General features: G+C 43.5%; 1 protein-coding gene across 1 annotated transcript; it reads left to right on the plus strand.

The window, feature by feature from the left end:
* The first annotated feature begins 1112 nt into the window (after positions 1 to 1112).
* BFSP2 (beaded filament structural protein 2) lies at positions 1113 to 22269 on the plus strand. The gene is made up of 7 exons (XM_054274244.1): positions 1113 to 1766; positions 9054 to 9136; positions 10983 to 11139; positions 14647 to 14808; positions 19897 to 20028; positions 21126 to 21346; positions 22120 to 22269. The coding sequence occupies exons 1-7, from the start codon at positions 1113 to 1115 to the stop codon at positions 22121 to 22123; spliced, it is 1413 nt and encodes a 470-aa protein (XP_054130219.1). The 3' UTR covers positions 22124 to 22269.
* The last annotated feature ends 314 nt before the right edge of the window (positions 22270 to 22583 follow it).

Genomic DNA, 22583 nt, shown 5'->3' on the forward strand with positions numbered 1-22583 from the left:
CTAAACTAGACAAAAGTATTTGCAAAGCTGAGAGACGCTGTGCTGTTCCCAGTCTTCACACAACCTGGAAATGGTGACCTGACTTAAGGCAGCCTTGCAATTCTCTAACTTAAAAAATAAGTGAAACAAACTCCAGCCATCAACCCGTCGAGGCAGGATTAGGCACCAGTGGAAGACAGGGATTTCTGATTTATCCTGTCTCGCCAAAGACTCACCACTGCCCCTGCACAAACCTACACTGCATTAGGGCAATGCCCAACATCAGCACATTACAGTCGTGCCTACAGAGATGTGCACACAGTGATCTACACTGGGACAGCATCCTGGCTGTGAAGTTTCCCTGTGTGTAGGTAGAAAAAGCCAGACCTAACATTGTGTTGAGAAGAATTGCACTGTACCAGGAACACATCCTACTTAATACTTATTATTACCTATAAACTACCCACCTGATCACTAGTAGCTAAAGAATAGTGACATAAAAAGAAGAGCAGGGGAAATCTCCCCCTTTCCCTGTAATAAGTCTCTAGGATTGTTTTGCCTTTTTCCTTTAATTCACAGTTGCCTCACTGTGTCACCACGTTACACAGGCCAACAAGTGAAACAGGCCCGTGCTGAGCAGACAAAGTGCAATTGATTATGTGAAGTTAAACTGACTGAGGAGGGGTGGACGTGAGGGTGCTTGTCCCTATAAAATCTGCTGGGATTGTATCAATATCCCCTGGGTGGGTAGCGAAGCCAAATTGCAGAGAAACCCAGAAGCTGCAGCAGACACAAGGGAGCGTTCGATGCTCTGCAGTGGCAAAAGGCTGGCTCGGCTCTGCTCAGCTTGGCTCAGGTGACTCCACGGAGGTCTGGGTTTTGCTAAGTTAGGAAATGTCTTGTGGACTATGTCTGGAGCAAGCACTGGTGTGAGAAGCAGATGCATTTGTAGTATATAACTGGATACCTGTGGCTGTAAGGGTAGGAAATCATCCGGGTGTCAGCGTAGAAAACACTGCTGGTATTTTAACACGTACATTGTACTGAATCCCCGTCCCGCTGTGCCCGTAAACACCATTGTGCTTTTCATCTGCCACATTTGCAGCAGCAGCAGCAGGGAGATTTCCCCTGAAATGGGACTGCTGACCCAGCAGCCGCCGGACAATGCGACGGGCGCTCCCAGGCGGCACAAAGCGCCCCTTCCAGAAAGCCGTCGCACAAAGCCGAAATCCCAGGCGAGCCCAACCTGCTGGGCTCGGCACATCGCTGCCGCCAGTGCGGGGCCAGGCGGCCGGGCTGAGCGGCGGTGCTCGGCAGGCTGGAGCGGCACCATGCCCTTGCCGAGGCGCCGCTCGTCCTTCCTGGGGCAGCAGCCCTCCACATCCACGGCGGAGAGCTCGGGGCCGCCGGGCCGCCGGGTCAGCGTCGGGGGCGGAGGGAGCCTGTCGAGACCCCCCGGCGTGTACGTGGGCACCGTCCCTACCGGCGGCGTGAGCAGCCTGGGCACCCGAGTGTCCCGTAGAGCCCTGGGCATCAGCAGCGTCTTCCTGCAGGGCCTCCGCAGCTCCGCCGCCGCCGTGCCCCTGGCCCCGGGGCTGGATAAGGGCAGGGCTCTCTCCTACGAAAGCCTGAACGGCTGCCTGGTGGAGTACATCGAGAAGGTGCGAGCGCTCGAGCAGGTCAACCAGGAGCTGGAGGAGCACATCAGAGTGTACCTGGACAAGAAGGCGGCCAGCGTGAGCAGTTGGGGAGCGCTGCGGGAGAACTGGGAGGCGATTTACCACCAGGTGAGCCCGGAGCGTCGCCGGCAGCCCGCGGGCCGGAGGGACGGACGGAGGGACGGACGGAGCTGCGCGGGTCATCGGCAGCTCCGGGCGGGCAGGGGCCAGGCTGCTCATGAATGCCGTCTGATTCCAGGGCGAGGAGCCCTAGACAGAGGGTTTAAAATCCATCTTCATGATAATTAGCATTATTATGCCTATCAAGCGGGAGAATTGCCGCAGGCATCGTGCGCGTGGGAGCGATTGAAATGCACCCCAAGGCGCCCAAGTCTGGGCTGATTAGAACGGGTGGGGGTTTTTTCCCTTTTTTTCCCCCCTTATTTTAAGTCTGTGGTTATTACACTGAGTATCAAAATTATTGAAAGAAACCTGCTAGGACTGAATTAGGTTATCTCGCAACATTATATTACAAGCACGTTGTGGGATTGGTTTTTTTTTTAATCAGCAATTCAGATTTTACTTTATTCCCTTGTTGGCTTAATAACATTTTCAAAAGCTCTATTAATTTAAAAATAATTATTACATGGCTACAAATGAGTGGCTCCCTTCCTTTCCTTTGCCATCACCCCACCATGCCTTACTCCCACCTTCTCCATATGGCACAGATGTTTGTTGTGGGGGTGCGAAATGGTGTCTGTATTGGCCTCATGGACGAGGAGTTCCTTTTGTCTGCAGGCTGATGTCCTGCTTGCAGCAGACACAGATCTCTGTCTGCTGAGGTCTTGGTGCACCACACAAGCCTGGCCTCCCAGCTCCCAGCCAGTGGGAGCAGACAGGATTACAAAGACCTGAAGTCTGGCATCTTGCACACCTCTTCCCAGCAGCGCTTGTGCAGGCACAGAAAATGCCATCACTGGGTCTTCAGAAAGCCTGAAAGCCAACTTTAAGTCACCTGGGACAATTGTGTGCTTTAACTTGGGCTGGCCAGTTTTACTTTGCATTTTCAGGGCAGATGTTCTCCCAGAACACTGCAAACGTTGCTTGAACCCTGAATGTTGGCAGAAGCTGTTGTACAAAGATCGCGTCAGCAGAAACACCCAGCCAAGCACCAGCTCTTAAAGTTGCTACCTTTTAGTATTACTAAATGACATCATTGCTTCCTGAAGGGAGCAGCTGCTGAAGTAAAGGGGTGCTCTGAATCTGGGGTACAAAAAGTTGTCTCCTTGAACCTATTATCTCACTGGGGAAGATGGAGACTTGGTAGGGGACAGGGAGTTAATCCTTTGCAGCCGCCATCCTGTGTTCTCCAGACCAGTGCCGCATTTCGTAGTTGTAGAGTTCACCTGAAAATCCTACCAGGATTTATGGTTAAACTCAAAAATGTGGGACCATAGGAAAGGACCATTTAGGAAGGACTGCTTGATTTTTCATTATATAAACCACTAACATTGCAGTGCAGATGAACCTGCAAATGTGATAATTTTTCATCCAAATTGTTTTTCTTTCAATCTTCTTTTGTAGTTATTCTTGCCTCTACCTCTTTTTTATGAATGAATAAGAGCATCTCATAATGAAATCCAGCCTGAATATCAGGCTCTTCCTATATGAAAACCAGAAAAATAAAGCCATGTAGGAACAGCATTTGTATCATAGAAAAGAAGAGAAAAAGATTAGCATCATCCGTATCTATTTAACTATCAAAACACATCAGAGAGCACATAAAATCTTCTGAATTGCTTCAATTAAATCAATAAAAGAGGCACCACTTAGTGGGTTTTGTCTTTCACGGATGTGATCCAAGCTGTTATGTTCAATTCTGATTAATAGGTTTCTTTGCTTTTTTTATTTAAGCATTTAACCGAAAATGAAAGTAGGACCCTATCCAGTCCAAACACCAATTAGCTCATTCGTCCTGGAGCTAATTGGTAAAATTATGCCCCCATCAACATCAAAGCCACCACATTTATTAAAATAATGTCAAAATCAGTTGCTGCAGAAACAGCTGAAATCACATGAAGTCAGAACCCTCCTGCCACAGCACATCCCGAACAGAAAAGGAAAAGGCATTCAGGAGCAAGGTGTAGCAGAAATGAGACACCTGGCAGATACATTCCTAAATGTAATTTTTGGAAATATATTCAGATTTTCTGCAGATGTCTGCATCCACCTTGATTTCTTTAAAAGTGGCATACCGCATACCCCATTTTCAGCTTCTTGTAAAATCTGAGCACTCATTTCAATTCCCAGCCAGGCCCATGGGTTCAGTGGGGAGAAATGCCTGGCAGCTGTAAAACTCCTTGGTCATTTGCATAAAGCAGCTATGAAAGTTTTGGGGAAAAAAACACTCAGACAGGCACCTGGATTAGCCCAAGCACTCATGATAGGAACAGTTTTTGAACAAAAATCAGCAAAGGAAAATACACAATTGGGAGGGGGTCTAAGCAGGAGCCCTTTCCTCTTGCCCTGCTAATGAGAAGACAAGGACACAGCCACCAAGGACTCTCCTGGTCTCAAAATCACAAATGTGACAGGCCCATCTTTACAGTGGCACAGGAGAGACCCCAGCAGGCCTGAAGTCCCATTTCCCTCCTGCCCTTCCTGGGATGTGCTCCAGCATCCCAGAGTTCACGTAGTTGCGTTGCCAGCAAAAGCAGCTTGGTGCCAGCACATCTCCCAGACAGAGAGCTGAGGGAAAAACGAGTCAGGGAGTGACTCAGAGGGTGTGTGTGAGCACAGGGTCCCTCAGGGAAAACCACTCGTGTTTCCTTGCCATTGTCAGAGCCATGGCTGCAGCAGGGGATCGCTGGTGGGAGCAGAATGATGGAAAGCCACTCTCCAGCTCACAGGGTTAATTACCCACCTGGGCAGCTGGCTTCTGGCAGAGCAGGTGGACACACACTAATTGGGACAAAGAGAGAGGATTTTTGCAGGAAAAGAGGGAAATGAGAAATCTTTGCCAAGAGGAGTTCATATGACAGAATTACGATTTCATGACAGAAATACAAATTTTACCCTGTGCATACTCTTCTTCTCTGGGCTTCATCTTGGTCTTCTTGTGGAAAATTCTCTCTCTAATCAAATGTGTCTCTTCTGCAGAATAGGAGACTGTTTGCAATGACAATTCCTTCCCAGGGAACAGAGCAGCACCTGGCAGAAGTGGATGCTTGAAACAATCTGAGTGAGTTTACAGAGAGAGGAGAGTAGCTCAGCCTCCATGACTGCTCGATTACAGCTGCATGGGAGACACAGAGATTTATTTTGTCTATGAGATGACACATAGTGCAGTTCAGATCACAGGAGTAAACACACAAGCAAAAGAAGGAATCAACATTCTGTGCCAGTTTTATTACTGCTATGACTGATCATGACATCCTATGTGTGGTTGGGAGCGTTTGAAAGACCTCCAGAGTTTTCTCATGGAGCACTTTTATTTGCATTTTGCCTTTCTATTGACATTTAGTCAGTGTGAATATTAAGCCTGGAGAATATGAAGGTCTAACAGCCTGAGGAATTGCCACATTTGGACTCACACCCACTAATTTATTTGCTGCGGGGTCAGAAGAGCCTCTGAGTGTTACTTGTGACACACTCTGGCACAACACAGTGCGTGATCAGTGTCTGTAAATGAGTGAAATAGCACTCTGCTACTCATCTGAGGGTACAACAAACTCCCACAAAATGGCACAAAGCTTGATCAACTGCCCTACAGAGGATGGCAGTGAATTAGTTTTAGTCATGTTCTCATGCAGCCACCTCCCACAGCATAAATTTGGGCTGCCTTCACAGGCAGCTGTGAGGGGCCATGAGATTTTCTCCTTGTGCTTGGGCAACATTACAGTTTTACAGATCATTTCTTGAAGAGGTATCTCCTGCTTTGAGAACCAGGCATTCTTTGATGCAGTCCTGTGTACCTATAAAATATTTGATGTATACACAAAGTTGAATTTCCCTGGATGCAGCAGGAATCAGGAGAGGAGCCATCAATCTGAGCCTCTCTCCAGATTTTACCTTTCCTGAGGCCATGCAACAAATGCTGTCCTTGCTGCCTTTGAGGTTTCCTCCTTCAGGCTCTGAGAAAGGGTCCAACATGGAAAGCATGACCAAGACCATTAAGAGTTTCTTGCTTGGCAGTGGGCTGCAGGCTTTTAGCCTGATTTTAGTTGTGAATTAAAATGTGTTGGAGGCAATGGGCTCAACTCTTTCCTTGTGTGTGTGGAAGGAAAGACTGGATCAACATCTTCCGATCTTTCCCCATGGAGGCGTTTGCTTTACTGAAGTGAACTTGAAAGCCAGAGAAGTTTCCATTACATGGATAATTAAACCATGAGATTCATTATCACAGGCCACACCTGAGGCCATGAATTTAGTAGCAGTCAGAAAGGATTTAGACTTGTAAGGACAACAAAAGTATACAAAGCTACAGATAAAGCACAGCTAAAAGTTAGAAGGGTATAGTAAATCTTACCATGCCAAACTTGACCAAATCTCTGTTAAAAATCAGAAGCTGCTAGTCACCAGGGATAAGGAGTAAATTCTCCCTGGGTCTGTATGACTTCAGTCTGGCATCTGCCCACTCCCTTGAAGCAGCTGTTTTATCCTTGATGCCAGTTTTAACACAGGAAATGGGCCAGCATGTCAACATAGATTTTTATGCGAGTTTTCTTCCAAAAAATTAATATTGCATTTTCATGTCCATAAAATCACAATGAAATCAAAGAAAATCCTTGCTGCTTTGTTGTTAAGATGTTTAATACCATGAATATTCACTGTTAATTCAAGAGCTGGAAAAAAATTGTGATCAAAAGGTGTATGTGTATCACAGAACTGAGTGTTGAAAGACAATGTGTGACTGAAAGGAGCTATTGTTAGTAATAATATTTGCATTTTTTTTGACTCTTCCCATTTTGGCTCTTTGAATGTGCATCAGTGATTTAAGCCCCCCAGAAGTTCTGTGAGGCAGGACAGCACTGCCTTCTGCTTTACAAGCAGAGGAGGCAATATCTAAGTGCTTGCAGCATTGCAAGGCCTCTCTCTCCCAATGGACACAAAGAAGGGTGTTTCCTAAACTGCTGTATCATGAGTTTTAGTATACATGTCAGCAAAGTGGCTGCAAATCTGTCTCACTAATGCTGTGTGTTTGCATACAGCTGTTGATTAATAGGAGAATTAAATCATACAAAAAAGCCTCTGATGGAAGACTTAGATTTCTTCTGGAGCCTAGGAAAGGGCTTTCACAGCTCATGCAAATCAGAGGGAACCAAGATTTCAGAGCTTGTGTCAAAGAGGTCCCTCTCCTTCTGTGCTGACTAAATGCCAGTTTTCCATCCTTCAGGGGAAACTCAGGTGTCCTGGTGCAAGGGAACCTGAAGACAGAAGAGCAGCATGTCCCCAGAGCCCCAGATCTGTTCAGCTGCTCCGAAATGCCACAGATGGACAGCCCAGGACTTGGGGAGTTAGGATAGTGCTGGTAAAGTGGGGCTGCAAAAAGATCAGGGAGAAGGAAATGAGGGGCTGAACAATGAAGAGCAGCCAGTTCTGAGTGCAAACGAGCACAGAGAACTCTTCTGTATTTGTGTGCTGCACAACAGGGCTGGCTGGTGTGTGGTGGGGGACCATCTCTTTGCCTGCACCTGTGGCTTTCATGACATCTCTGAGTCCTGTGCTTTTGCTGCACTCCACAACTTTCCCATGCCCAAACTGGGGCTTCCCCCACTCCGAGCAGCAGTATTTACAGAACCTCTCTCCTCTGTCCACATGCTATTTTCATGAAATGAGTTAGAACTGGATGTCTCTGAGATGGCCTATCCCTCTATCATATTGTTTGGAATAGGCCAAGAAATCCCACAGTTATCAAAGAAAAATAGGTTCCCCATGCAATGGTGTGAAACAAGCTCCAACCCCAACCACCTTCCCTGTTTTTCCCTAAAAATAGGGAAGAATGAAGAAAACCACTTTTTAAACTCTTGTTCCTCATCAGATTGAAAAGATGTAGAGTGCTTTTAACTTCCTGATCCATTATGGACATAATGGATAGTGGAGTACAGGCTGTTTCTCCACTTTTCTCCTTATCAGATGCTCTCAGGTATTACATATTTGTTGGTCCAAACATTTGTAAGACATGTGGAGCAGTAAGCCATTTCTCCATGAAGGAAAATGTTAACTGCCACCTAGAAATGCTTCAGCCTTGCATGCCCACCTCCACCCCATCACCAAGCAGCCTCAGGGCAGGTGGGACCATAGGGCAACAATCTCCCTTGAGATCCACTTGTCTGGATGCATCCTTGAGGTTTCCACATTGCATGGTCTGTTTCACCTTGGAGGAGCAGAATGCTTTGGGTGATTTGCAATCTTAGTTACAGACTTAATTATCTAAGGAAAAATTTTTCTGCTTGAAGAACTCTCCTGGCCAGCCTAAAAATCTGATCTTATTAATGAGGTGATTTAGTTTTAACTGCAAATCTTCATGGGTGTCTCCTGAGAAAGACCAAAGAAATGTTCAGTGCAGCTTTTCCAGAGTGACAGCATGGATCATGGGGTGACTGGAGCTCCCAGACATTTGCAGAGGTGATCACTCTAAGCCTGGTACTGAATTCTGCATGGCCATAGCTTAGTGCATGTGTGACTCCAGGGCAGGCAGTGGTCTTTATTTCCTTTGTGTCATTTTATATGACCTTCTTGAATCACAACAAGCTGCCAAGTCACAAGCCTTTCAGGTTTACCCCTCAAGTACCTCTTGGACGTTTATAGATACACCCCAGAGCCATAGCAATGATGCCACAGTCTGCTTTGCACGATCTTTCCAATCGGTGTAATAATCTCTGAAGGCTTCTCAGGTCTCATATCTATCGCAAGAGCCTAGAGGATCCCCTAGGAGAAGGAAAGCGACGCTCTGGGAGCTGAGGAGGGCTCGCAGGCGGCATGAGCAGCACGCATTCCGTGGCTCCCTGAGGAGGACGACCCTGAAGAGGACTGCTAATATGGGAAGTAGAATAGGAACTGCATAAGTGCTGCTTAAATTGTATCCAAAAAGTATAAGTGGGACTTAAAAGATGAAAGCACCTTGAGCACAGCAATGAATTTTGCCCCTTGCAAAGAGCTGGTGATCAGAATAAATGTGTTGCTACAAGAAGATGAGGGCTTAGGAAGAATGAACAGTGTGATGACAAATTAATGTCTATTTGCCGAGAATTTGTGAACTTATATGTACAAAAATAATTGTTTAAGTTATCTGGAATGAGTCACTTGAACAGCCCTAGGATGAAGGATTATTTTCAGAATCAAAGCTGTACATCTGCTTAAGATACATGTGCTGAAGCTAATCACTGCTTGAGCTCTGTTGTATCTTTCTTCTAGGTGGGTGAAGCAGTCCTTGAAAATGCTCGTCTCATGCTGCACACCGAGAATATTCAAGCCTGTGCTGAAGATTTTAAAGACAGGTAGTCCAGTGGTGGCACCCAGATGGCCACTTTCTTTAAAATTTGCCTTTGTGAACACTTTATTTGTAAGGGTGTAATGATAGTGAGTAGATTTTTTAAGTTGCATGTTTATATTCAATGTCCTGATTTGGGAGAAAAATAATGATGGTGCTAACATTATTTTGGAAGATTTTGAAGATTTGTAGTAACAAAAATGTGCACAAGAACAAGCAAAATGACCTAAGCTAGTCTTAACACAGACATTGGTTTTTCACTGAGAGGCCAGTGTTCATTCAAAATTGGGTTGGCATTTTATAAAGTGAAATTCCATGTGCTTTTTAGTCGTAATTTTTAGCACTTCAGTGCCAAAACCAAGTGGTTTTGGAAGTAACAATAATTTTGCTACAGCCACAAAGCGAAAACTGCACCACTCCAGACATGGGTGAAAATGCTAGACAAGAAAACAGAAATGGCCTGTGCTGACTTTACTTTACTGAGAAAAATAAGAAATAAAAGAAGATTTTAAACACTGGCAAACTACTTTTTAATGTCTTTCAGTTGGAAAAGCCTGATAGTCATGTATATGAGTGCATGAACCTCTTTAGATTTTACTCAGGAGATGTGATCCTTCTAGCTTTTTTTACTCATAATGGTCTTATTCATTTACAAATAGCTTTTTGCAAGCTCTTACACAAAAAACATACTTCAAACTAATTGATTTTTATCTTCTATGGTTTTTATCATCCCTTAAACTTTTTCTCTCTCTCTGGCATTATTTTATTTAATCATAAAACTAGAATGTGTTAATCATTTTTAAGTTTGCCTTTTATTTCAGAAAGGTACAACTCTGAGATACTCATTTGGTCTTACATCCAGCAAGTTACATTCATATTTTATGTAGTTTTAAAAAAATACTTTTTAGAAGTGTCAGTTGACAAGCAGTCTACATAACAAAAACAATGTTGAATCAATCTACTGCATAGTGAAACCTGAGATCAGCTGCCACTCTCCCAGGCTTTAAACTCCCAGCAGTGAAGGTGGTTATCAAGGAGCAAAGTGTTCATGAAGCAGGTTCCCAGCTAATCTGCCACGCCCTCCCGGTCCCCAGGTTGGACAGGTTTGGCACAAATGTCTCCCACCCAAGGAGATTCACAATGCAATCCACATTTTCAATAAAAAGCCTAAACCAAAAAGTTACAAACAAAAGCAATGCAGCAAGCAGTGCTCTGGAATGGAAAGTGCTTGCCAAAATTTCCTTACCATTACAGCCATGGTTTGGAAATGAGCTCTTTGTTCCAACAGCAATTCCAGCTGACAAACCAACCACAGAAATTTCCTCTTTATTTTGATACTACTGGGATTTGGTCTTAGGGGTGGGCCAGGACCCTGGAACATAGGCCAGACTTCCATCAGCATGTTTGTTAGTAAAAGTAATGCTTGATGGTTTTTCTTTAACCATTGCTCTAAAAGGTTTTTATGTAGACAAGTGAGTTGTCGTTCTCATTTTACAGCCAAGACAACTGAAGCCACCCATGGTGATACTGTAGATAAATATCAGACCTAGCAAGAAACCATGACCCTCTCCATGCTTTTTCTGGAATCCTATCAGGTTGATAACCACCATAGCACATACTGATAACTTGACCTGTTTTCTTACACTCTGAATTAATGACAGGGCACTTCAAGCAGTTAACTTCAAGTACCAAGAGATAAGGTGACAGCAAAGTATACTGTCTGTGTTTCTGTGCCTCTGTCTGGGACACATTTGCTAATTAGTAGAAATACTATAATTCAGAAAAAAAGGACAGGTTTTACTTGCTGAGTTGTGCTGTGTTGAAGTTTGGCTTCTTTTCTTTTTTCTCTGCAGGTATGAAAATGAGCAGCCATTCAGAAAGGCAGTGGAAGATGAAATTAATTCCCTATATAAAGTGATTGATGATGCTAATTTAACTAAAATGGATCTGGAGAGTCAGATAGAAAGCATGAAGGAAGAACTAGCTATGCTGTCAAAGAATCATGAAGAAGTAAGTGCAGACTCGGGATACTGCAAAGGCAATGTGTGCCTGTTTCTTCTGGTTGGTATCATACATCTAGTGCAAAGCAAACATTAAAAACTCCACCTGCTGTGTCTGGGCAGCAGGGGGGATTTTCCTGAAACCTACTCCTATTTCTTCCTTCTCTTTTAACTTGGAGGACTAACCCCTGAGGCATTATCGAATGACTCACATGTAGGTGTTAACCCTTTCTTGTTTGATAAATGTGACATGGAAGAGAAGCTGTCCCTTCATTTCTTGTCAGTCACCCCATGATGGTCAAGGGGCTGCACAGTCATGCACGTGGACATCTCAGCAGTGAGATCTGATGGAAGGAGAAAGTGCATGTGCAGGCCACCAGCTCTGGTCTTGCTGCACTGATGCTGAGCATTAACCAGGTTTTTATGAAAACACCTTGCCTGACTTAGCAAGGGGCTCGGTTCCCAAAACTGAGTCTCTCTTGAGAAGCACAACACTGAAGCAAGTCACAGGGACAGTAGCATGAAGGAGTGGCTCTAAAGAATCATCACCAAAGGTGCTGGCAAAAGCAGGTTTAATATGAGATGTGAAAGTGCAATTTAACTTTGATGGCAAGGTTCCTTTTATTACTTACTATATAATGAAGCTCACAAAGTAAAATTGGATTAGAATCAATCTAGAACACTTTACATGGAAATCAGGGAGACAGAGGGTAAAGGTGCTAAAGGATAAAGGTTCAAAAGGGTTAGGGAAGGCCTTCCCATTGAGTCATGAGGTTCAGAGCAGACCCCCTTGCTTTCTAGACTTCTGATGGAGATTAGGTGCAGCTGAGCCCAAACTTGACCTCAGACTTGATCAATGGTTTATAGCTATAGGATTTGTCAGCACCTGATCACTGACTAATTTAACATTTACAAAATTATCCAATAGGGTTTTCTGTAAGCACAGCACTAACTTAACTGTAGATCTGGGATGGCAGTATTCATACTATATTTGCTATAGGGTATTTAAACCAATTCACACACTCACACAAACAGATATGAAGAAGTTGGTACAAAAGTACCTATTAAAAATTTCCCTCAAGTTCAGTGCAATACTCAAGTCAGATACTTCTGCATCTCAGAAGCATCAAGTCAGATGCTTCTGCACCTCAACAGGTGAGAGCTGAGCCTTGAGGAGTAGTCAGGATATCCCAGGTCCTACCATCAATCAGCATTTGGCAACAAGTATTGAGTATTATAAACTTGAGAGCTTGTTAGCTCAGAGAGGTGCCCAAGTCAGAGGGAGATTGCTGTTCACAGCCCACTGCAGTCCTGGAGATCTCAAAGGGCCTCACTCAGGACTGCTGTTTATAGAGTCCCAAGATGATTGGCTTCAGTCATCTTTCAATCTCCATCCTGGCTGTAATCCAAGATGGTAATTACTGAGTTTTCCTCAGAAGTCTGGTAACAAAAATATTGTTCCACTCAAACTATGATTCGGGCAACTAATATTCCAAGTTTGTGCTAGGATAGCTGACTATCTCTTCCCCTTCCTTTGTTGGGCACCAGAAGCTCCTAGGAACAGACAGTGTTTCTGATAAACACAAGAGAAACTTAATTGCCCAGGAGCCATTGACTGATTAATGGGTGAGGTCTACAAAGAATTCCTGAACCTACAGAGAGGCCCTAGTGGGTGGGGAGGATGCACCACCACAGACAGGCAGACAGAAGAGAAGCCCATACTACCCAATTTTGCAATACTTTCCCACTTACTGCAGTCACCAACACTATTTGCATGAAGGTGGTTTGCTTCCTTCAGCAGGGATTTCAGGATTGAACACAAGTCAGCATCTTTATTCATGGGGACTTGAATATGGAGCTGTTACTAATCCCTTATAAGGGAAAGCAAGCAGCTGTGCCGGTGCCTCAAAAGTAAGATACAGCTTGAACTGTGATGGCTCATGAAAGCAAGGTACTATCCTACCTTACATTTCTTACCAGTTGTTCCTCCAACCACAAGATTTCAGCAACACTGGCTTGCCAAGATGAGGTTGCATCACGAGCTCCCTACTTGCATCAGTCAAATTCCAGGGCTGGCATTTTGCAGAAAATAACCAGTGGCTTCATCAGCAGTGCATGGCAGGAGAAAATTGAAGTTGTTTTAGATAGGAGGATAAAGAGAAAAATGATAGAAATAAACAAGATCCTTTTTAAACCTCCAAGTAATGCAATGACTGTTGTGAAACCAGAAAAGCTGATGCTGTTGTCTGTAGCTATGGCATAATGAGAACACCATCTTGATCCATCTTGATCCTCATGTAGCCAACAAGGAGCCCTTGCAGAGTGGAAAGATGATTTTTTCTTTATCTTTTGGGAGTACCTGAGCATTTGCAGAACCACTTCAGCACAGGCCTGGTTTTCCCATGGCAGCAGGACCAGGGGAAGCTGCTGAAGAGAAGTCACAGAATAAAGGCTAGAAGCAACTATTGCTGAGCTCTGGGAAAATTAGGTCCCAAAGATTTTCCTGAACTAATTTAAACCTTTCTTTCCACTGGTGCTTCCACTAGCAAATTCATGCCAAGTCCTTTTGAAGGGTTTGTGAACTTGGAGTGGGCACATTTTGAGGTTTGCATTCTTGCAGGTTTAAAATTCTCATAATTCCCATCCATTTTTTCCAGCATTGTCACTGGCAGGGATCATTGCTTACAAATACAATTCCCAGATGCTTTTACACTACTTTTATTTTTGTTTGTTTTTGTGCCAATAACACAAATAATCAGTGTAATATAAAAGGATTGCAGGGCCAGACAGTTAAGATACATGTGAAAATCTCATTAATTCTTGCATTCCTGAACACAATGTACAACTGATGTGTTACCTTTAAGTGTGCAATTCTAAACCTGCTAATTCTCTACTGGTTACATGTTTTTGGAGCACCTAAATTTAAAGAAGGAACAGAATGCTGCCACAGAGGATAACGCTCTTCATCTAACATGCACATGCATAAAACACACACTTGTCTCACACAAGCTGTGAGGCTGTAGAGCTCCTGCTGCTTTGCACATCTTGTGTCTTCCAGTAGATGCATCGTGCAGCAGTAAGGGCAGAGTTTCTGTAAGCTGTTAGTTCCTTGGCCCAAAGTCCACACTGTAGCTTTACTGGCAATGTTTGTAGTGATTTCAGGTCCCAGCTGTGCAGTGTGCACATCTCAAGCACTGGCTGCTGAAGAAACTTGCCACCACTGAGAGGCTGCTCCAGGCACTGCCTTGGTGCAGGGCTTCAGCCTCCTTCCACCAAGGGGAAAACTCTTCCTGCACCCCAGATCTGCAGGAAGAGACCCCGTACAGAAGCAAGGCAAATCCACATCTGAAAAAGAAACCCTTTAGTGCACCAAATCATTAATGCAGAGAGAGCTTTTGGGGCCAAATTTAATTACTGTCTCTGTTTGTGGCACCAAAAGAGCCCTTCCTTGAGCTTCTCTGAAGATACCATTCAACTGTCCAGTTCACTTTCTTTATGTTTGTTATTTTTGTTCAAGGATGTGAAGGTATTATACAAGCAGCTTGCTGGATCTCAGCTGGAAGAACTTGATGTTCCCCTGGGAAGTGGCCTGGATGACATTCTGGAAAAAATCAGAATCCACTGGGAGAGAGACATTGAAAAGAATCGTGCTGAGACAGGTGCCCTGCTCCGTACCAAGGTCAGCACTCTGTAACCCACTCCAACATCACAGGATATCAAGCAAACACAAAATCTCTCTAATATTCTGCAATATCTTTGAGTGTTGGGTGCTTTTTGGGTTTTTTGAAACAGAAAAGATGTTAAAAATCTAAAATATTTTGGTCCAATCCAAAGGAGAATGCACTTATAAATATAAAGGCCTTCTTGGGATGCACAGAGTTAAGCACTGGTGGAGGCCCTGCTCAAACCACAGTATCTGTGGGAGCCTTTCAAGGGCTCTGAAATGTTGGCTAAGGAAAACAAACTTAATCAGTTGATACCTTCTGTATAGGATAAGCCACTGTTATTACCCTTCTTACTAGGGCTGTTCCTCCACTTAATAATTTACAGGGGTCTATAAATAAGAAGGGCAAAACACATTGCCCTCTACATTACAGACTCCTTGGTCTCTCCCTGGTACTTTTTCCTCTGGCAGCAGAGGGAAAACTAGATAGTAACTTAGAAATGAAAAGCGATGATAATAGCCATTTTCTTTAAATAGGGGTTTTTCTCTCCTGAGACTGTCTGAGTCTGAGACAGACTCAGCCTTTTAATACAGCTTTTTCTCTGTCATGAAGGATCTCTCATTTTCCAAAGTAAGTATTTTTGTACAGATGAAGCATTAAGTTCAGTGGATGATCCTGTGTTTTAGAAGCCATCTCATTCCGAGCTGAGCTTACAGCAGAGCATGACAGGATAAATCAGGAGAGCAATGAAGATGGTGAAGGGCCTTGAGGGGAACCCTGGTGAGGAGGGGCTGAGGTCACTTGGTTTGTTCAGTCTGGAGAGGAGGAGACTGAGGGGAGACCTCACTGCAGCCTGCACCTTCCTTATGAGGGGAAAAGGAGGGGCAGGCACTGATCTCTTCTCTCTGTTTATCAGTGACAGGGCCCGACGGAATGGCCTGAAGTTGTGTCAGGGAGGTTCAGATTGGATGTTAGAAAAAGGTTCCTCACCCAGAGCGTGTCTGGGCACTGAATAGGCTCCCAGGGAGTGGTCACAGCACCAACCTGGCAGAGCTCAAGAAGTGTTTGGACAATGCTCTCAAGCACTCGGTGTGACTCTTGGGGATGGTCCTGTGCAGAGCCAGGAGTTGGACTCAATGATCCTTGTGGGTTCCTTCCAACTCAGCATATTCTGTAATTCTGTGGAATCATAACTGCAGCAGTGCTGTTGAAATACTTAGCAAAACCATATAAACATATGCCCCCCTGTTGCAAGGTAAAGAGCTGCCATGAGAGGTGTAGGGGATGTTCAAGACAAACAGTGAGAAAAAACAACAAAACCAAGAAATATGTTTGCAAACATATGTGCAAGATCTGAGTTAATTTTCAAAATAAAGAAGAAAAATCCTGTGACAACAGTGATACCAAAATTGCTAGGAAATGTACAAGAAGTCAAGCAGAGGGGTTTATCCCAGAGGTCCCATCAAGTTTGTGAGAATGCCAGACTTATTAAGCCAAGTTTCATAAAGTTAGTCTGTGAGGCCTGATTTTCAGCTCATAAAGTCCAAAGGAAATGAGTGACGCAGTGATAGAATGCATGAGCCTGCAGAGTGCCTCCATACAAAGCACATGAGCTCTGAAAAGCCAGGGCATCCTCAGAGGCCTCTTGAGCTTTCCCCAGAAAAATCTGTTCCTGACCCACTGCAAAATGAGCATCACTCTGATGGCACCAAATTCTTCAGTGCTCCCGCTTGCCTGTCCTGCTCCTTCCTCCTCCTTGTCCTCCTGTGCAAAAACACCCTTACAACTTCTTCTTCCTATTTCCTTCATACCTTTGATATCTGGTTCAGAGATGTCATTTGGTGAGAAAATTGACAGCTCCTAGTACACTGCTCTATCATGTCTTTGATACCCAATCCACGGCTACTCAGCCATCTGAGCCTAAGCTCTTGCTAGTTTCAGTTGTTCCTGTTTTGGTTTGGTTTTTTAATGGAACAAAGAAACAGAATATCACAGATTTCTGGAAAGATCAGTTCTTGAGCTGCACAGATTCTGGTAAGACATTCTAGGGGCTTTTTTTTTTTCCCACAAATTAAACCCAGATGATCCAGTTTTGTGTCCTTTATCTCCTACAGACACAGATCAACTCAGATTACTACTATGGATACAGATGACAAGAGTTTAGCTTTTACCAACTAAGCTTGTGGTTTTAAATCATCTTTTGTGGTTAAGATGTATAATTTGGTTATCCACACAGTGAAAACTTGCTCTTGCTCTTTTGTGACAGCACAGGAGGGAGAGCAGTTCCCTGCACTCCTTGGCTCTTCATTACCAGTTTTTTCAGTGTCTCTCTGTGAAGTTTTCCTTGGCCTCTAATATTTTAATTTCCTTTTTCTGCATCTACTCTCTGGTGTACCTGTGACCAGCTCAGACGAAGGTGTTTCATATGATATCTTAGCACTGAGTTAGACAGGAAGGCAGTATTTTCGTTATTTTCTGACTAATTACCTTGCCTCATTTGCTTTGTCTTGTGCTTAGATTTGCTCTGTTGGCTCAAATTTTCAAGGATATTTGGGCACCAAAACACACCAATTTAAATTCATACCTAATGGGGTTTCACATGAGCCTTTTTTAGATGACTAACCCCAAAACTTAAGTCCATTGGTTTCACCTGTGCACTTTTTTGTCTGTAGTGGTCAAAATCCTTTCCTGAATTGACACAAGTGATTCAAACCCTTGCAAAACATGCATGCTATTTAATATTTTTTTCCCTGGAAAGATACTTTACTTACTGATGTGCTGTTCATTCATGTAGTTTGATTCCAAACATCCATTCCTGCTCATTGCTAATCTGCATGGTTTTCTGTGATCCATAAATCCTTCTAATTCCTGCTTCATTCCCAACGCAGTACACCTTGAGGCATCAACCTGTTAAGCTTCTGTCTTAATGGAACTAGACCTTCATTTTTCTCTTCATGTTCTGTCTCTAGAGCAGCTGTTGATCCATGGAAATGTTCTGCCCTGAGCACACAAATACACAGCTTTCTCTGTTGTCTTCATAAAAGGTTCTGAAAAATCCTGTGAATCACTCCAGTTGTTTCTCCCTTTTTTGCTACTTTGCTAAAACTTTCCCAGAACACTCAAAAGCTTTTCAAAGTAACTTTCTTTCTTTAGATACCATGCTGGTGAACTCTGGGTGTTGGTGTTCCGTTCCTAACCATTCTTTCATTATCTGGATTCCATGAAAAACAGACTAATGAGGGATCCTGCGCTCATGCACAATGCTTGGCTTGGGACTGTACAGAGGTTTGAAATCCACAGATTCCTAGGAAACTCAAGCACCAACATGATAAAGAGTTAGGAATATGATTTCATCCTCTCCCTCCATTAGTCCAGCTGTTTGTGCTCACCACATATATAGCCTTTCCCTTGTAGAGCATCTCAGGAATAGGAAAAGTCCCCAGAAAGCATGAATTGCCTAGTGAAGAGGACACACAGACTACTTCTGCACTTCTGCACAGAAGGAGCCCCAAAGCTGAGGCCAAGTGTCATGCCCAGCAGCACATGGACACCTGGGGCTGGTAACCTGTAAGGAGGCTGGGGAAACCTTGTGTGTCCCAAGAGCTTTAGAGCACATTCGGTGTGTGCTCACTTGCTGTGTCCTCCTGAGTGCTCAGGACCCGATGCAGCCATCTCCATCTACTCCATCTGCCTGTTCTCCCGTTCACACCACTATGGTCACTCCACAGCTTAGGGGAGCTCCTGGAAGGGTTTCAATGCCACCTGTGGTGAGGGCAAGCTGGATTTACAGGTAGCATTTGGGCCACCAGCAGGGTAAATGTCAAAGCCAGGATTCAGGTAATGGGTGTAGGCTATAAATACAGATGCAAAGGCACCTTCCCTTCCTTGTGTAATTCTTTAAAATGATACATTTGCAGTCCTTGTAGCCCAAGAAGGTGCAGACTGCTCTCTCAACACAATTTAGCAGACACAATTTACTGAAGAGTGGCAGGTCCTTGATCACTGGTTCACCAGTAGTCATTCTATCTTTCCCATAGAATTATGTCCCTGTGAAGCACAAGCCCCCAAAAAGCATTTCCAGAAAACACAGGATCTGTGCAATTTGCTGGAAAAGACAGGTTTGGTGCTTGGATTAAAATTTAGCCCTCTGCAACATAGGTTCTTAAATATAAATTTATGTTTGAGATTTAACTGGTATTTAAATGACCTTTTCCCACTGAGGCTATTTCATTCACAATGTGCAAGGTGTGGGCTTCACATGGTAATTCAAAATAATCCCTATTTTTGTGCATGGTCCTAGATTTTTTTTAAATTTCAATCTTACTTTTAAAATAAAAGAAAACCAGGGCAGGGTTGAGATGAAGTTTCAGAATGGGATGGAAGTATTTTGCATAGTTTAATTTTAGCATCAACCACAAGAAATGTAGGTTTTGACTGAAGAACTGTATTTTCTAGAGAGCCCAGAGCTCTGGGCTGAAAAACCTTGATCTCAGCCCTTATTAAAAAGTATAGAAATTCTATTTTTACTAATATTTTACTATTTTCCTATTTTACTATTTTCCTTCACCTATTTTCAAGGAACCTGAACTAAACACGTATAAAATCCCCCAAGCCATAAGAGCAGGAAATAGCACAATTAACTTAGGACTTAATTAACAAGAATTTTTTTTTGACCCCTGTGATATGACTTGCTGTCTGACTCATAGACTCTTATGTGCAAAATTAAGGTGTGAGTAGTTCTGAAGACACAAAACTTTTTAAGAAATCTTATAGTATGGCTATAAAATGAACACTTACAGCCATGTTTTCTCTTTAGAGATAATTTTAAACATACAAGTATGAATTCTGAACAGCTGTTGTTGACACGGATAACATAAATATGCTTGTATGCATAAGCCATTTTACAGTAAATGCCTAGAAAATATGATAATTTTGACACTAAGAAGTATCCAGAATTATTCAACCGAGGGATTTAATGCACAGGAATCAAACTTAGAGTCAGAATTGCCACAAACTGTGAAAATATTACTGTCAGTTTGGTCTGCAAGGAAGCTAAATCATAACTTGTGTAGGTTGTGATGACAGTCGCCTTCTTTCACCAGCAACAGGCTGAGACGGCGGCTGCCGTGCGGACCCAGGAGGAGGAGCTGGTGGAGGGCCTCAGAACCGAGTTCCACGAAACTGCCTGCAAAATACAGAGCTTGCAAGCAGAAACCGAATCTTTGAGAACCTTGGTAAGGAATGCTGGGTTTTCAGGGGGTGTATTCTCTGCGAACTCAATGCAACCTCTCAGGGGAACTTTCCTGTCTTGGGATGCAGAGTTAAGAATGAATCCCATTTTCCGCCAATCTCGGGTAATGAGTTGTTAGAAAGGCTCCCGAGGTATTAAAAAGTCTTTTTTCCCAGCCCCACTCTTGAAGAAAAAGTTGGGATTCCTTGGCTCTGGTTTTCAAGGTTGTTTATTTTCTCTTATCTCATACAATCTTTTTCTTACCCGCTGAGGTCTGTCCAGCAGGTTGGGTTGAGGCACACTGACTGCCCTTGGGGTGGTGTTATCTTTTTATACTAAAAACTACGTGTACTTCATTTACAATAATTTTCCAATACCTATGACCTATGTTAGACATTGTGTCTCTACTCTAAACCAATCCAAAAGTGCCACCATCACAGCAGAAGATGGAGGGCAAGAAGAAGGAGAAAGACAGGACACACTCAGATTCCTCCATCTTGCCTCCTGAACCCCCATTCTAAAAACCCCAAAATTCTACATTTTCACCCTGTGATAAATTCACTATCAATCTACTCAAACCCTTGTGGCTTGTAACCCTTCACACAAAGCTGGTGATAGTTACCATGGGGTAAAATTGAAGGCACAGATGTGTTTGACTCCGTGCCAAGGTCTCTGAGCCCCCTGCCAGAGTCTCGAGTCCTCCAGGGCAGACAGAGGAATGTCCTGGGTTCCGACACAACAAATACTGTTTCCAGAGATGCCAGACATTTCTGGGCTCCTCTTGATTGAAATGGTGCTCTAAGTGTACCACATTTGACAACCAGGCTCAAAATTTCCATCTTCAGTGTGTTCATACTCAATCTCACCAAGATTGCTTGGTAGTGTAGTACTAGACAATGTCAGGAATATCTGCACCTTGTAAAAGTGCAGATATTCAACTTCTGTAATGATAACACCTAATACTACATTATAAGGTAGTTAAAGAAAGGAATTCTCAAAATATATATATAGTCAATAGAGATATTGGCCAAACCTGAATAAAAATCACTATGAAGCATATGGAAATTGACTGATTCATTGTCTGCTGTCCTGCCCTTGCAGAAGAGGGGTCTGGAGAACTCTTTATATGACGCCAAGCACTGGCACGACATCGAACTGCAGAACCTAGGCTCTGTCATTTCCAAGCTGGAGGCAGAGATGGGAGAAATCAAAGTAGAAACCGAGCAGCAGCAGAGGGATCGTGAAAATCTGCTGACTAGCAAAAAACAGCTGGAGAAAGACATTGCTGCATACCACTGCCTCCTGGATGGAGAGCAAAGCAGGTACTTACTTGTCCTTAAAAGGATGGAGAACATGCTCCCTGGGAAGGGGTTCTGAGGTTGCTGGAAGCAGGAGGACTGGGGTGCTTCTCATGTTTCATAAGGCTAGCTGGTAGGTGGTGAGGTTTGGAGAAGCTGCCAAAGGGGGAGAACATGCCAAATCCCATCAAACAGAGATTCCTAATGTACTGGAGATGGGTGGTTTCCAGCACTACCACAGAAGGACATGGTTTGGGAACATGCCATGAGTTTCACTTCTCTGAAGGTCTGAGATTAAAAAGCTGCTACCAGGGGCTACATTAGGGGGCTGCAAAGCAGATGTGGTGTTGTTTCCTGATTTGAATACATTATGCCATCCTTCCTCCTCCCTCAATACAGCCCAAATATTATAGCTGTGATCCTGGGAAAACTCCCTGTCTAAGTTGTAAGTTTGTCCTGAAGTCCAAGGACTTCCACTGACTGTACCTTTTGTGAAGAAATGTGGTCCTGACTCTTAAGATTTTTCCTCTGGGAATAACCTGTAAACACCTTTACAGTGGCTGGATTGGGTTGCTTGGTCGGGCATTTCTAAGATCCTTAATCACCTTTAGTCATGGGAACCTCTGAGAATCTGATCTACAGATTTTGACTTGCTCTTCTGCTCAGGACAGGGAGAATTTTAAAATAATCAAATCTTGCTGAAGCTGGTGAGATTTCACCAGCTGAATTGAGAGTAATTTTCCTGTTTGTAGTAGTGACCAATTTTTATTTTTATCTTTTTCTTTTTCTACTTTCAGCTGATTATGACTCCCAGCTCACAGAAGACCATTGCCATTAAAGCAAAAGATGTCACTGCCAATTATGTTCGTGGAAACTAAAAACTCATCAAAGCAGCCTGCTTTATTCAGTTTGATTCAACAATCAAAGTAGGTTGTAGCTTGAACAACTTTATTAGACCCTCTTCACGTAATTGCTTTGCTTACAGATTTCAATTTACTCATGTTGTTAAAATTATAATAAAAATAAAGAATATCATGCTTTTGTTTGATTTTTTATTTCCTTCCAGTATTTTTCATGATAGCTGGAGAGGGTTAGATTAAGAATATTAGCTCTCCATTTCCAACCAAGTAAACCCTTTCTTTTCACAATATAAATATATCAAGATATATATATAAATACATCAAGACTGAGCTACCCCTCCACTGTGCACACAGCACCCACATGGAAATGATGAATGTTCTGTTGTGTCACAAGACCATCA

This window comes from Melozone crissalis, unplaced genomic scaffold (genome assembly GCF_028551555.1).
Source record: "Melozone crissalis strain CALT ecotype California unplaced genomic scaffold, PUWL_Pcris_2 ptg000016l_1, whole genome shotgun sequence".
Classification (NCBI taxonomy): domain Eukaryota; kingdom Metazoa; phylum Chordata; class Aves; order Passeriformes; family Passerellidae; genus Melozone; species Melozone crissalis.